This window comes from Parasteatoda tepidariorum, chromosome 5 (genome assembly GCF_982258835.1).
Source record: "Parasteatoda tepidariorum strain Cologne lab strain chromosome 5, Ptep-v5.0, whole genome shotgun sequence".
NCBI classification, from domain to species: Eukaryota; Metazoa; Arthropoda; class Arachnida; order Araneae; family Theridiidae; genus Parasteatoda; species Parasteatoda tepidariorum.
The window spans coordinates 4850493-4865884 of NC_141759.1; the positions used below are offsets into that span (position 1 = coordinate 4850493).

Here is a 15392-nt window from a genome sequence, read left to right on the forward strand (position 1 = left end):
TCCAATTTTCCATATTGTTTGAAATATATCGGGATATTTAAAATGCACACGAAAATCAATATCAATAACTGCCGAAAATACAATCGCAATATTACATCGCTCTACGATACTATCAGCGTAAATTGAGCTCGTTAAAAAGTGAATATCCAAATGCATGATTCAAATATTACATGTAATTTTCTGTAGAAGAGAAAAATAAATTGTTTTTTACTTTTTAAAAGAAAAATCTTTCAACAAGAACTCTGTAACATTCTGCTAAAATGTTGCTGCAATTCAGCCAAGGGGCTCAGCAATTATGTATTGATCCTCTTTTTTTATAATTATTCATCTTGTGCGAAGAATTAGTATTCAACTAGTATTAAGTATTAATGAATAATTTTATGTTATACTAAATAAATACAGGTAAAATTTTGCACAAAATTAATTTTAATCAAAAATGACATATTTTAAAAGCAAAGTAATTAGACAATAAATTGCATAGTATGGTTCAATTGAAACAAAAAAGTGGTTGCAAAAAAGCATCACAATCAATCAAAATGAATATTCAGCAAGATCCCTATTTTTGCATTTCTAAGCCGTATCATATTGAAAGTGATCATCAGCTATGTCAAAAAAAAAATTTTTTTTTTTTATTTGGCATTAAATGCTGTTATACATGACACTTTTGTAGTCAGTTAAAATAATTTCTGATATAACTTGTTCTAACATAAAAATTGGAAAGTGAGGCAATATTTCTAACTGCAGTGAAAATAATGAACATCACTATTCTGAAAATAAAGGGTAATCAGCACTCTGGACACAACTATAAGCACACACTTAAAATCTTCGTCAGAAAAAAACTTATACAACTTTAACTACAAGAAAACATTTTCTCACCAGTATGAAAACTGATGATTTTTATGAAGAAGTATTTTTTAACATATACTACAAAATTCATACGTAATTCTCAATAGTATGAACATACATGTGGTCAGATAGATTTGTATCTCATTACGTATGACATATGAAAAAGATTATTTATCTGTGTGTACATGATTGCGTTTGAACTGCTACTATGTGAAAAACTCTTATTACAAATACTACAAGATTAAGGTTTTTCACCGTCATGAATCAGACTATGCTTAGTCAGACAATATCTTCGTGAAAAACTTTTATTACAAATACTACAAGAATAAGGTTTCTCACCAGTATGAACCTGATTGTGTTTAGTCAGAGCAGACCTCCGGGAAAAATTCTTATTACATAAACTACAAGAATAGGGTTTTTCACTACTATGAACATGAATATGTTCATTCAGATGATTTCGTCGTGAAAAACTCTTGTTACATACACTGCAAAAATAAGGTTTTTCACCAGTATGAACCAGATAATGTTGATTCAGAGCAGACTTGTGGGAAAAACTCTTATTACATATACTACAAGAAAAAGGTTTCTCACTCGTATGAACAAAACTGTGTTTAGACATAGTAGATCTCTGTCTAAAAGTCTTATTACATATACTACATGAAAATGGTTTTTCTCCCGTATGAACAAGGCTGTGTTCAACCAGATGATGTATTATTGAAAAACTCTTATTACATACACTGCAAGAGTAAGGTTTCTCGCCAGTAGGAATAAGTTTGTGCTGAGTCAGATTACAAGAATTAGTTTTCTTAGCAGTATGAACACGACTATGTTTAGTCAAATTAGTTTTTTGGGTGAAACCCTTATTACATATACTACAAGAATACGGTTTCTCACCAGTATGTACATTGCTATGTTTATTCAAATTACTTTTTTGGGAGAAACTTTTATTACATATACTACAAGTATACGGTTTCTCACCAGTATGCACACGACTGTGTTCCGTCAGACGACTTGAATTTAAAAAGTTTTTATTACATATAAAACAATAAAAAGGTTTTTCACCAGTATGTACATGACTGTGTTCAGTCAAATGATTTCTTTGGGAGAAACTCTTATTACATACACTACAAGAATACGGTTTCTCACCAGTATGCAAATGAATGTGTTCAGTCAGACGACTTTTTTGTGAAAAACTCTTATTACATATACTACACGAATAAGCTTTCTCAACAATATGAACTTGACTATGTTTAATCAAATTACTTTTTTGGGTAAAACTCTTATTACATGTACTACAAGTATACGGTTTCTCACCAGTATGTACACGACTATGCTCTGCCAGATGACTTCTATTTAAAAAGCTTTTATTACATATACTACAAGAAAAAGGTTTTTCACCAGTATGAACACGACTGTGTGCAGTCAAATTGCTTCTTTGGGAGAAACTCTTATTACATATACCGCAAGAATACGGTTTCTCACCAGTATGTACACGACTGTGTTCTGTCAGACGACTTTTATTTAAAAATATTTTATTACAAATACTACAAGAAAAAAGTTTTTCACCAGTATGAACACGATTGTGTTCAGTCAAATTACTTCTTAGGGAGAAACTCTTATTACATATATTACAAGAATAAGGTTTTTCACTAGTATGAACCTGGCTATGTTCAACCAGACTACTCTGCAAAAAACTCATACTACAATAATTGGGTTTACCATTAGTTTAAAACCAACTGTGCTGAAACATGAGTACATCACTATAATAAAACCTTTCCCTGAACAATTCTAATTGCAATACTTTTTCTTACTCATTAACTTGAATGATCTTAAACTTAGTAAGGTAACTTTCTGTTGTGAGGCAGATGCTACATTAATAAAACTTCAAATAAAAGTGTACATAAGTCTAATTGTAAATAAATGAAGTTAAACATAATATCAGTGAAATATATGCTGTATATATTTATGCTGTAAATCTTCCCTTTATCAAAGCAAGTTAAACACAGTTTTAAGAAAAAAATCTGTAGTTTATTCTTGTTTTTGAAACTTTTTCAAAAAATATGTTTTCCAGGAAAATAAGAAAAGTTTATATTAAGAAATGATATCAAAACTAATTTCAGAATAAAAATAAAGGCAAAAAAAATAATAATTTAATCATTATCAATAATTAAACATTATAACTGTGATAACATTAAAATACAGAACAATTCTTATTAATTGGTTAAAATTTTTAGAGATACATTAAAAACAAATTTCAAGGCTATATTTATAATTATATATTTAGGCTACCACATTAACTACACAAACCATACTTATGGAGCAAATAATATATAAATGTATTATGATATAGACATACTGTTTAAATAAGGTTACTTATCGAAGGTTAATACAGTGATTAATGCACAAATGTTTAATCACATAGGTATAAAATTTCATTTTGATGGGAAAAAGTTACTATGTTCTATTATATTTCAATTGATTACAACCTATTTTAATGGCAAATATTTTAGCATGCAAATGAAAGATTTAAATATTCTATGTTGGCTGGTAATAAGATTGTTAAGTCAGTCAGATCTTCCTACGACAAACATCCACAACTAAGATTTATTATCACTGCAACAACATTAATGTTTTCATAAATGCGCACTGTGGCGATTCTTTCTTAACAGGCAAGAAGAGACAGCGAATAAGCGGAGCTTGTGAGTTTTCAATACAAACTGCATAATTAACTTTTCATTTAAGCACAAAAATATTTAAATTTTTTAAATGAAGATGCTTTTTTCCTCAATTTATAAGAAGGGATTTCTTTACTATATAGAATACAGTGCCAGAGGAAAAGATCTGTTACAGGTAAATAAAGATCCAGATAAATCCTGGCTACAAATGTACTGTTTTTATTAACTTTAATGAATTAAAAATTTCTACGATTATACTAAAAAAAGTGATAAATATAATAAATAATTGTGAAATTTCCAGAACAGGTTTTGTGATTGTTTATATTGTAGATTATTATAGGAATGTGCGACGAGCTCCTTGCGTTAGCTTATAGCTCTCTATTTGCATTAATGAAAATTATGGTTGAGGCTAAATAGATAGCAGAAAAATGCAATGCAGTACTGAGTCAACTGTTTATGATGGTATGGTCGGAGGATTAAAAGACAGTTCACGATATCAGTAAATGCTGCATTCTGAAGAGGACTGGAAAAGTTCTTTTCGAGCAATCTGGAATAAGGGACATTCCAGGAGGAAGTGATCCTTCATGTCGACCCCGTAGTACAGGCAGTTCGCACTTGTCTAGGATCGCATCAGTCGGAAGAAATACATCAGAGACTAATTTTCTGAACACACTAGACGATTTAACGTTTAGAATAGTGCGGCTCTATCTTGATTTAGTTGTCGTGTTCCATTATTCACACTAGTGACACTGAAGTAACTAGTCACGTGACCTCAGTTACTTTCAATTCCCACCGAACGATGTGGTTATGCTGGCTTCCTTGTATTTTTCTTCCTCTTTAGGTACAACAGTTAAGGATGTTCTATTTTAGAATTACTTGTTAAGGAATACATGTTCCTAGACTTTTAAAACAGTTTTACAGTTAGCAAAAAATTATGCACACGCGTTTTGATTAGTTTCAGCTCTTTTTTATATGGCTTTTAAATTTAGTTGATTAAAAGTGAAACTTCTATTGTACATAAGAAATAAAAGAATGGAATATAAGAAGTACAGAATTTTAATTACTATTAGGTCTCTAGTTCGAATATTTTTTTATTCTCTTCAACTCAAAAACTTAACGTAAACAAAAATCAACTACTGAGTTTTACGCAAAATCACCTACAAAGGAAAAAAAAAAAGGCGAAATCTCATATAAAAATTTTTGAACTATTTTTTTCCACTATTAATTAGATATTATGGGTTGAATTTTTTTTTCTTGAATTACATCAGCATCAATAATAGTTTTTTTTTTTATTTTTGTATATCCCGCCAAATTGAAAATTAATTGTTTGTTTTAAAATGTATCCACAATCTCAGTAAGTTTTATATTTAACAATAAAAGAGAAATATAAAAAATTTTTCGGTACAATTTTTACAGTTTTACTTCTAAATATACTGGTATCATAATTTTATTTATTAACTTTCTAGTAAGGAAAGTAAATGCTTAATATTTTGAAAATTTTAAGTATGCAAATTCTTTCTTTAAATCTTGATAAGTCATTAATGTGTGTTCGTTTTTAGAATTGTGTGTTCGTTTGCACTACTATAGTAGTGCAAGCGAACAGTGCACATCTAATGCTGATCGACTGATTGAATTCATAACTCATTTCAACGACAAATTCCAAACAGAAAAATTTGTAAGTCTGAAACCAACAATCAGATAAAATCTAAATAATAAATTTCATCCACATAATAAATTTCATCCACATAATAATAAATTAATTTAACAGTAAATGGCAAAAATTTGACCATATGGAAAATTGGTTTCACAAAAATATTTTTAGGTGACTACAGAAATTGGAGCATAGTCTCTGTCACTCAAGCTGTCCCGCGGTGGACTGATCGTTAAGACACGGTTCCCAGCAGATCACCGAAGTCAAGCATCACTGACTGTGGTCAGTGTGCGGGTGGGTGACCACTTGGATCAGTCTGCGTAGGAACCGAGGGTGTGCGGTATTGGTCCTCGTTAAACTGTTCTACCGTAAAGTGCTCGACTTCGTGCGCAGGTCGTCGGGCTACCGAAGTGGAGGTGCCATCCCCTCTGCAGAGGATCAAAATTGTGATGGCATGTCTTCGGATCATCCTCAGGGATGTTTTCCAGACCGTCGCCAAAAGCCCATTGTGCAGCTCTAGTGCGACGTAAATGAAATACAACAACAACTGTCACTCAAGCTATAGTGAGAAAAAAAAATCAATATAAAATGAAAAATTTTTTTTAAAAATATTGCTTGATTGTCTAATATATAATGCGCAATTTTTAATTACATATACGATATTTTGAATTATAATTAGTATTTTATCTATTTTCTCTAAAATAGTATTTCATTTTCAATCCCAATACTTTTAACAGTTTGAATCTTGACTTTATTTCAGTTAAAATTCAATTTAATAACTATAAAACTCGAATAACCGAATTTAAAGTTTTATAATTCGACATTATATTTGCAATCTTAAATCCCGAAAATAACTAGATACAATATTTAGTAATATATTACAAAAATTCCTTACAAGATACCATTAATATAACTGTTGACAAACTTTGTCAACAGATGGCGTTTAACTCTCTGTTAACTTCTGTTTCAAAAAAAAAGTTTTGTTATTGTTCACAATTGGCGCGATCGCAAGGAACTACAGGGGACGTTTTTGCGTGACACGAATACCTGCGATTTCTATATGAGTTCAGTTACTCTGAAGGAAGACGTCTTCAATGTAGCGTGTAGCATTGTAACGTCCCTTCTTTATTGTGGCCTATTAAATCTAGAAAAGAAAAATTTTCGATATTCTTTCTTAATGCAAGCGAAAACAAAATGATCTCTCTTTTTTTTTTTTTTTTAAGAGAAGGAACATCCAAAACATATCGGAAAAATATCTGTAAATAAACAGAAAAAATATGTGTCTTCTTATTAGAGTTAAAACCTAATGCCAGCGTGAAAGCATATAACATGAAAGGCCTGGCCTATTCAAACTTTACATTCCATAGTTTTATGAATCATATTACTTCAAACATTAAAATATGCAAAAAGTATACATAAGCCCACAATTTTATATCATTTAATTTTGCGAAAACTGTTTTTTGACAACAATTTGTATGAAACAATTTCAAGTTTCAATAAAAATCATTATTTATAAACTAAAAAAAGCAAAATAAAGAATGCTTACGAAAAAAATAAAGATTTTAAAAATTCCTTAAATTAAAATAAAAACTTTCATTCTTTTTTTTAGTTCTTAATCGGACGTAGAAAACCGTTCTATAGAGAACTATCATCAAATTAGAAAAAAAAATTATTTTTAAGTAAATTTTTTATTATAAAAATCGTAACACTTACCCGATTAATAAATACGGTGATTTCCAAAATGATACGTTCTTCATTTGAAAACTTTATTCTCAAATAATATATACACTACTAGCCATTAAAATTGCTACACCAGGAAGGAATGCAAATAACAGAATCATATTTATCAGGCGGTAACCATTGACCAGACGTTTTAGATTGGTGGGAGACCAGAAGAACGTGCTGGTCAGGGCAACAGATGAACATGTTCTGTGTAAAGGAAGGTCAGGACAGTGCGGACAACATGCGGTCGTGCATTGTCCTGCTGAAACGTAGCATTATGGCGTCCTCGAAGATAAGACAAAGCAACTGGGGTTAGCACATCAGAAATGTAACAGCTGCTGTTCAAAGTACCGTCAATGCAAACAAGAAGTGATCGAGACGTGTATCCAATGGCATGCCATACTATTGCTCTAGGTGATGGGCCAGTATGACGATGTCGAATGAAAGCTGCCAATGGGCGTTTTCCACGATGTCGACAAACACGGATGCGACCATCATGATGCTGTGTACAGAACCTGGATTCGTCTGAAAGGAAGACGTCATGCCATTCCTGCATTCAGGTTCGTCGTTGATCACTCCATTGGAGATGCTCCTGCCTGTGATGCAGCGTCAAGGGTAGCCGAAGCCATGTTCGCCACGTTGCTGCAAACGTCGTCGAACTGTTCGTGCAGACACTTGCTGTCTTGCAAATAACCCTATTTGTTGATTCAGGGTTCGTGACGTAGCTGATCGATCCTTTAAGGTCATGTTGATAGCATGTCTGTCTTCTCGGCTGGTAGTGATTTGGGGCTGCCGGGATCCTGCATGGCGTTCCATATGACCGTCATGAACCCGTCGAGTCCATACTCTGCTAACAGTCATGGGATCTCTACCACCGCGAGCAGCAATAATTCGGTATGATAAACCGCAATCCCGATAGGCCACAATTCGACCTCGATCAAACGCAGATGCGTGCTTGTAGGCATTTCTCCCTCTTACACGAGGCATAAAAACTTTTTTATCCAAGAACAACGCTCAAATTTAATTTCTGTATGAGAAACTTACGGTCAAATGTCTTATTTTATACACTTTGTAGGCTGCTTTGCATGAATGCGCTGATGCTGGTATCTCGCCTTCCTGGTATAGCAATTTTAATGGCCAGTAGTATACATAGATTATCCCTTTATTACTTTAAGATGACATGTCACATAATAAAATTTAATAGCTGAATTCTAGTTGATATTTATCATTCTCAAAATTAAAAAATACTTACCAAGTAAACGATAAAATTTTATTAATAATCAACACAAATGATCTCCATTTCAAGTAATTCGAATGATTCTTTCCTGTTGTTTCACGAATTATATACATACAGAAATATATACTATTCGATATAAAAAGAAAAATATTCTATAACTATTACAGTTCTGTACGTTCGGAAATCACATTTATTTGTTAGAATGAAGTAAGCAATGGTGACTTCACTTCAATTTGAAATGACTTGAAGACAAATTTTTTTAAAATCGCAATACGCAAATGTGTAACAGCATGCGATCACGAAATCGGAAGTTATCAGTTGCAAGTTTGTTGATAATAAAAATTGAGAAATTTTTCTTTAAATGTATGGCGTGTTCTGTTTCAGAAAGAGTTCTGGGGAGTTTTTTCAAGCTTTTCAGCCTTTTCCTTAAGGAAAATTTATTTTTCATTTGCTGCTAAAAAAATGGCGTCTTACTCTGCTAATGATTCTGATGGAACTAAATGAAAACTTAATAAATAAAAGACTGAAAATAACCTATCCGCTAGAGGGCTTACTCGAAATGTTGAATTGGTTAAAAATCATATATTCGGTATTAGGCTTTTTCAAAATTTGTTACATATCTTAAGACTCGTATAAATCGCGTCAATCGAGGCAACAACAAAAAATAAAGAATCTTCAGAATCAGAAGTGACAAATTTTATTTTGTCCTTAACAGTTTAATTACATTATTCACAAAGCACTTTTTACATTAACTTCAAGAATGAGATTTCTAAGGGCTGCGAAAATAACAATGGACAGCTAAATCAAAATAATGTAAAACACTTCTATTATGCCCACTACAAGTTACTCAGAATTATGAACTAAAACTGTGGACAGTTAACATTATCCATTGTAAAAAATTCTTTTAAGACGTGTCGTAATAATAAAGCTTCACTCCGGTATGAGTGCCACCGTATCTAGTTTCATATGAAAAAGAAAAAAAAAACTTACTCTACAAGAAAGAGGTTTCTCCCTGGTATGAATGCGATAATAATGCATTCTTAGATATTGCTTATGTGAAAACCATCAATAAACAAAGCAAGAATAAGGTTTTTCACCAATATGAGTGAGACTATGCCTAGTTAAAGAGTTCTTTTCTGAAAAACTTTTATTACACACACTGCAAGAATACGGTTTTTCAACAGTATGAGTGTGACTGTGTTTATTTAGTTGTTCTGATCTCGAAAAAATTTAATTGCATATACACTACAAGAATGAGGTTTCTCCCCAGTATGACTGCGATAGTGTAGAATTAGATATTGCTGATGTGAATTATTACACATATTACAAGAATAGGGTTGAGTGAGATGTTGCATAGTTAGTTAGTTGATCTAGTTTTAAAAAACTTTTATAACATGCTCTTACAAGAATAAGGTTTCTCATCAGCATGAATGTTAAGTGATTGCTGTTTTCTAAACTCATACTGTGACTGCATTCCTTTTACCACCTTTTGTATAGCTTAGTTATCTTATTGAAGAAAAGACATTAACTACAATTCTTATGACGGTTAAAATAGAATTTTGGAAAAACAACAATAAAAATTTCACAAGACTAATGTTGATTTAATAATTGATGAATGCAAATATTACTAAACAATATATTAAAATATCCTTAAAGAAGCATTTAAATTGTTGGCAATAGTTCATCCAATTTATACGATATGAATAAGAAAGTGGCATACTGAAACACTATGCATTATTATAGTGTACCTTTAAAAGGCCTTTGTAAAATTTTCACAGTGGTAGTAGAAACTAATTTTAAGATGTTAGACAATCTTTCCATGGCTATTCTTTTAACATAGACTTATCAACACTGCGCAGTGTACCCAACTTAGAAGGAAAACCCTGAAAAAAAAATTCGTAGTTTCCCCGATATTCGTACAGATCTTTTTGCTTAAAATGAAATTTTTCATCAAATATCTTTCCTTCTCTATATTGAGAGAGAAAAAAAATTATGAAAAGTTCTCTAGCAAAAATCTGCCATTCATTTTTCTTCTTATCTGCCATTTGTCCATACTATTCATATAGTTTCTCACATTTTTCTCTTTTTTATTTTTCTTTCAATTGTAGAATGGAAGAAATGATATAAGCAACAATAACATGCAAAACAAATATCAATTAGTTCTTTCTCTACACTGCTTGGCATATTGTCACAAGAAGCTTTTCCATTCGCTCATTTTTCGTTCTTAATATAACACATTTTAAAACTTCATTAGTTGGGAACAATGATTTACTAAATTTGTAATTTCTCAAAACTGAATTGAGAATGCTTGGATTTTACTTATAAACTGGTAAAAACAGCATGGAATCTGTTGCAGGGCCTACGATAAGCATCTGTTGTCTTGCCAAATGCTATAAAATCGTTAATTCAGTGGGAGTAAAAGTTGCATTTTGGCGAATAACTTTCTTTACCGAAAAGAAAAGTATATTGTCTTCTCGATTCTAAAAAAAAAAAAAAAAAAAAAAAAAAAATCAAAAGGAACCTTTTAGAACAAATCCTGTATTCAATTATAGTAATTTCTGTTAGATAGGTCGCAAAACCAATAAGTGAAGTCCAGATACTTTAAGTATGAGAGATTATGTAAGCATGAGACAAACTACCATAAAATACAGATTAATACCGTCAATACCGGATTGCACGATATTATGTGACGAAATTCTTTCATTAATTTTTGTGTCAATAAAACAGATTAAGCGGTAGCAAGATGCATATTATCAGGCTACTATTTTCGCAGAAAATATGTTTTCTTGTGGGGAATAACATATCGCTCATTTGGTGAAACAATGACGTAACTGATAGTTTCGATAATATATCAGCTACGTCATTGTTTCACCAAATGAGCGATATTAATAATCTGACAACATAATGTTGCTTCAGGTTTGTCTTCATTACAATATTGCTCTAGTCTAAGAAGTTTTCAAAAACTAATCCCAATCTATTCCTTTCCTAATTATTGCTCAGTTACTCCTATTGCAAAATGACTCTAGATTTAAATTTGCTGGTTACAAAACAATTCAGTTTATCGTAAATGTACATTTTGATTTGAAGTTCTTTATGGGAAAAAATCAATCATAAAAACTTTTTAAGAATATTTTTTCATCAGAAGTGAACGCCCCAACATTCTCTCATCTGAAATAAATGTTTTCATCAAATAGAACCCCTCTATTTCATCAGAATTGTTTTTTGGTGAAATAGGAAAGTTACAATTTGAAAATTAAAATGCTTCAACAATGCCTTCTCAAGAGTCACGCATTTTAAGGGCAGCTTAAAAATTTATTTTACAAATCTCCTCCGCAATTTTTGGTGCATTTGACGCAAGACTAAACATTTGTTCATTTAGTTAGTTTTTGCGAAATGATAGGCAAATTTTTGTCTGTATCAGATGCTCTTCTACATATTTCATTCACTTCCTCTTAATCTCTATTTTTGTTAGGATGTGTACTTCTCTTTGAAAATTAACTTAATATGAAGAAATACCAATGGTGAGATTCTTACTCTGGACACTCCACAAAATGTAGGTTTAAGAAAATGAACACGGCTCCTAATGTATGTTTAAGATCATAAGCACAGTTTAAAATGCGGTGTTTAATATAAAAAAAACACGCAAACATGAAATCCTTATTGAAAAAGTTTTACACAGCTGCTTTTTTTTTTTTTTTTTTTAAAAAAGGAATATATATTTTATTTTTAAAATACAGATATTGAAACAATTTTTTTTGTCATTTTTAAGAATAAACTAATGTCATCCATTTGCCTCAAACATTTAGTAAATTTATTGAAATACAGTTAAACTTAGTAAATCTAGTCAAAATGTTTTTTTTTGAAAAGCTGTTAAAAGTCAACAGTTCAGAGGCATAATAATATAATTAAAATTAGATTTCTTAAAACCTCTTTATTGTTTAGTATATTTTGAAAATGAAGAGAATCTTGACAAGTTACATAGATAATATACCCTTGGTTACTGACCCTGAAGACTTTGTCCTATAACGATTATGCTTAGTGTTTAAAAAAAGTTCATTTTTGAGATAAAGGTAAGAGGGAAAAAATTGCACATTTTTTATTTAGATTTAAAAGGATATACACTGACACCATTTAGGCATCAAGTGCTACAACTCAAAATCTGCATAATAGTTTCCTGTCTCCAATTGAATTTATTTTTTTTGAACTAGTTACAGATTTCTATTGGACACACATATAAGTGAATTCCTTCCTTTTTGTAAAATCGCATTGATTATGGGGGAATTTTCCTTCTTCCCAAAATATCTTTTATTTAGATTTATACATTCATTTATTTTTTATTATAATTCTATTAAGTTATCATTAAAAAGCAACGAAGAACATATAATTTGAGATAAAAAAATATATTTTAGCTATATTTTTAGTATGGGGCAAAGGAAAAAAAAAGTTATCTATCAGAAATATTTAAGATAAAAAAAAACTTAACTTAAACTTTATTTTCTGAACAAAAAAGTACACATAAAACGTAAAAAGAAATAGAAAGGTTTTTAAAAATGCTAAAAAAACAAAAGGTTATATACAAAAGCGATATAGAAAAAATAAAATCGATCTTAATTCTAGAAAATAATTTGAAAGCTGAACATCTATGTTTTCCAAGAATACAGTATTTTCGAGAAAAAGTTAAAAAAAGAATTAAATCTAATAGAAAGCTGTTTAATTGCTGCGTCATAATAGAAGCGTCGATCAATGAAAGTTTTTTTTTTTTTTAAAAAGAAAAAGCTAGATTGAAATCTTAAAAAAAAAAAAAAAACTTTTTTGGAGTTACATTTCTTAAAAAACGCTTTCTAAAATAACGCCAAAAATCTCAATTTAACTTTGTCTGTTTTTTAAGAAAAAAGAAGTGACTATTCAATTCAATTGGGTATATTATAGCCTACGTCACAGGTTGTGCTGTTCCTACTAAATTTAACCCATGAACGGCATTTTCTGCGAGCCTAACTTCAAGCCACAAATAAACAAACGAAGTGTTTGATCGTTTAAATAGCTGCTCGCCAGATTTCATTGCATTATAAAGAAAAGTTATTGAAACTAAATACAACTAAATAAACAACAACAACTAAAACAAATAACAACTACTAATAACTAAATAAACAACAACTAAATTCCATTCGTTTAGCATTGCGTCATATGTTGTTCCTATTAAATCGAAGTAGTTGTGTTTTTTTTCATATTATACCCAATTTTGAAAAATAAAAAAAAAACAAAATTTAAAAAATTTAGTTAATACTTTGAAGTACAGTCAAACCCCGCTATAGTGAACGAAATGTTCGGTCCCGTGCCTTGCTATACATGTATGTTATTTTTTGTGGCTATAGTGAACCAAAAAAATGAGGAAGTTGGATTTAATGAACTTTTCTCTGTCATCGACTGATTTTTTTTCTAATAATTTTGAAATTTCTACTTCGAAATAAATACATATACCGATTTTTAAAACCATCTACAGAGGGGAATGTAGCGATAAGCATTTTTTCTTGTTTGCTTCTTTTATCTCACTTTCCCATCCCTAAACAGGCCAAGTAAATATTTCCAACCCAGGCCGATGATACACCTGTAAGGTGTCAGTGGGATCAATATGCATTTTCTGTCAGAGGGAATGGGTAATCTATATATATATATATATATATATATATATATATATATATATATATATATATATATATATTTCTCTTACACGGCCAAAAAAAAGCCTCAATACAACTCCCCGAATGGCAACGCTAGAAAATCGACCAATGATTGCCGCTAAAAATGTCACATGCCAAATCTAGCTGAGGTGACTCAACATATAGCGCTTTTAAAAACGGAAACTGAAATAACCAGAGTGGTCTTTTCCGAAATACACCCTATCAGCTGCAACAATCTCATACTAATAAGCTAGGCAGAAGTGAGTAGTCTTTGTCGATAGATCTCTATTTTAGTATTTAGTCGAAAGCGCTTTTTTTCACGAATTTATTTGACGATTTTATGCTACAGCACATTTCTAATAGGTTTAACGAATTACAGGGTAACAAAAAAGTATAGGGATCAATTTTGTGGGTATCTACCACTTAAGTTTTAAAACCTTTTTACATATATAGCTTACTGATCTAAAGCTCTGCTATTAGACTTTCAATTGCAATACTATTTCATAAAATCACAAAAATGCCTTTGAAGAAATTTGACAGAAAGCTAATTGGTCAAGTACAAGTATTTTTAGAACTTCGCTGGAGCCACAGGATTATACAAACCCATTTTAAAAAGAAAGGTATTGCGATTTCACTCAGCCATATCAAGAATTCAAAACTCGGATCGATGCAAAATAATGCAAAACCAAAAAGAAGTGGACGGCCAAGCAAATTGAAGAAATCAGATTTGCAGAAGCTTGATAAGATGACATCAAAACCGGATCCACCAACACAGGCAAGCATGGCTAAAGCTCTTAACGTGAGTCAAGAAGTTGTAAGCTATCAACTAGAACAAAAGTTGAAGAAAAAATGCCATAAAAAACCTAAATGTCATCATTTAAGTGAGAGATCGGTGCAGATTAGGAGACAACGTTCATGGCCCCTCTACAAGCTTCTCCGTAAGGACAGATGGCGAAAGTTCATTACAACTGATGAAGCTTGGATCTATCTATCTATCTGATACCAATGCTAAATCTAAAGTTCAATATCTTAGTCGCGGGCAGAACAGGCGAGACTTGACGCCATCAACCACGGTGCCTCATGCCAAAGGCGTAATGGTTTGGATGGGCATATCCGCCCATGGTGTGACCAAACCTCGGTTTGTGAAACCTGGGGCCAAAATAAATTCTGAGTATTATATACAGAAGATATTAAAGCCCTTTCTTAAGGATGATTACTGCAGATTGTACCCTAATGATGATGCTGTGTTCCATCAGGACTCTGCCCCATCGCATGCATTTAAGGTCACCCAGAAATTCTTAACAGATCAGCAAGTGCAATTTCTGAGACCAGAACAATGGATTCCAAACAGTCCTGATGCCGCCCCATGCTACTATTTCCTATGGGGACATCTGAAAAACAAACTGAATAAGCGAAGAATTTCTATATTGAGAGGCCTTCAAAGAGCTATTAGAGAAGAGGTGAAGAAAATTCTCCAGGAAATCATTTTGCGGGCTTTAAAATCCTGGCCGAAGCGTTGTAGACAAATCTATTATGCCGGAGGTCGACATATTGAGAAGCATCGCTGAATTTATGTAATAGAT

The 15392-nt window shown here is 31.4% G+C and overlaps 1 protein-coding gene across 1 annotated transcript; it reads right to left on the reverse strand.

Moving 5' to 3' along the window:
- Nucleotides 1-408: 408 nt before the first annotated feature.
- Nucleotides 409-4281, reverse strand: LOC122272574 (uncharacterized). The gene has a single exon (XM_043056415.3). It carries the CDS (start codon nucleotides 2543-2545, stop codon nucleotides 1088-1090), a length of 1458 nt encoding a protein of 485 aa, XP_042912349.1. The 5' UTR covers nucleotides 2546-4281; the 3' UTR covers nucleotides 409-1087.
- Between the last annotated feature and the right edge of the window lie 11111 nt (nucleotides 4282-15392).

Coding starts and splice junctions, on each gene's coding strand:
- LOC122272574 (XM_043056415.3), bottom strand. CDS start 2,545: ATGAGTTTTTTGCAGAGTAGTCTGGTTGAACATAGCCAGGTTCATACT.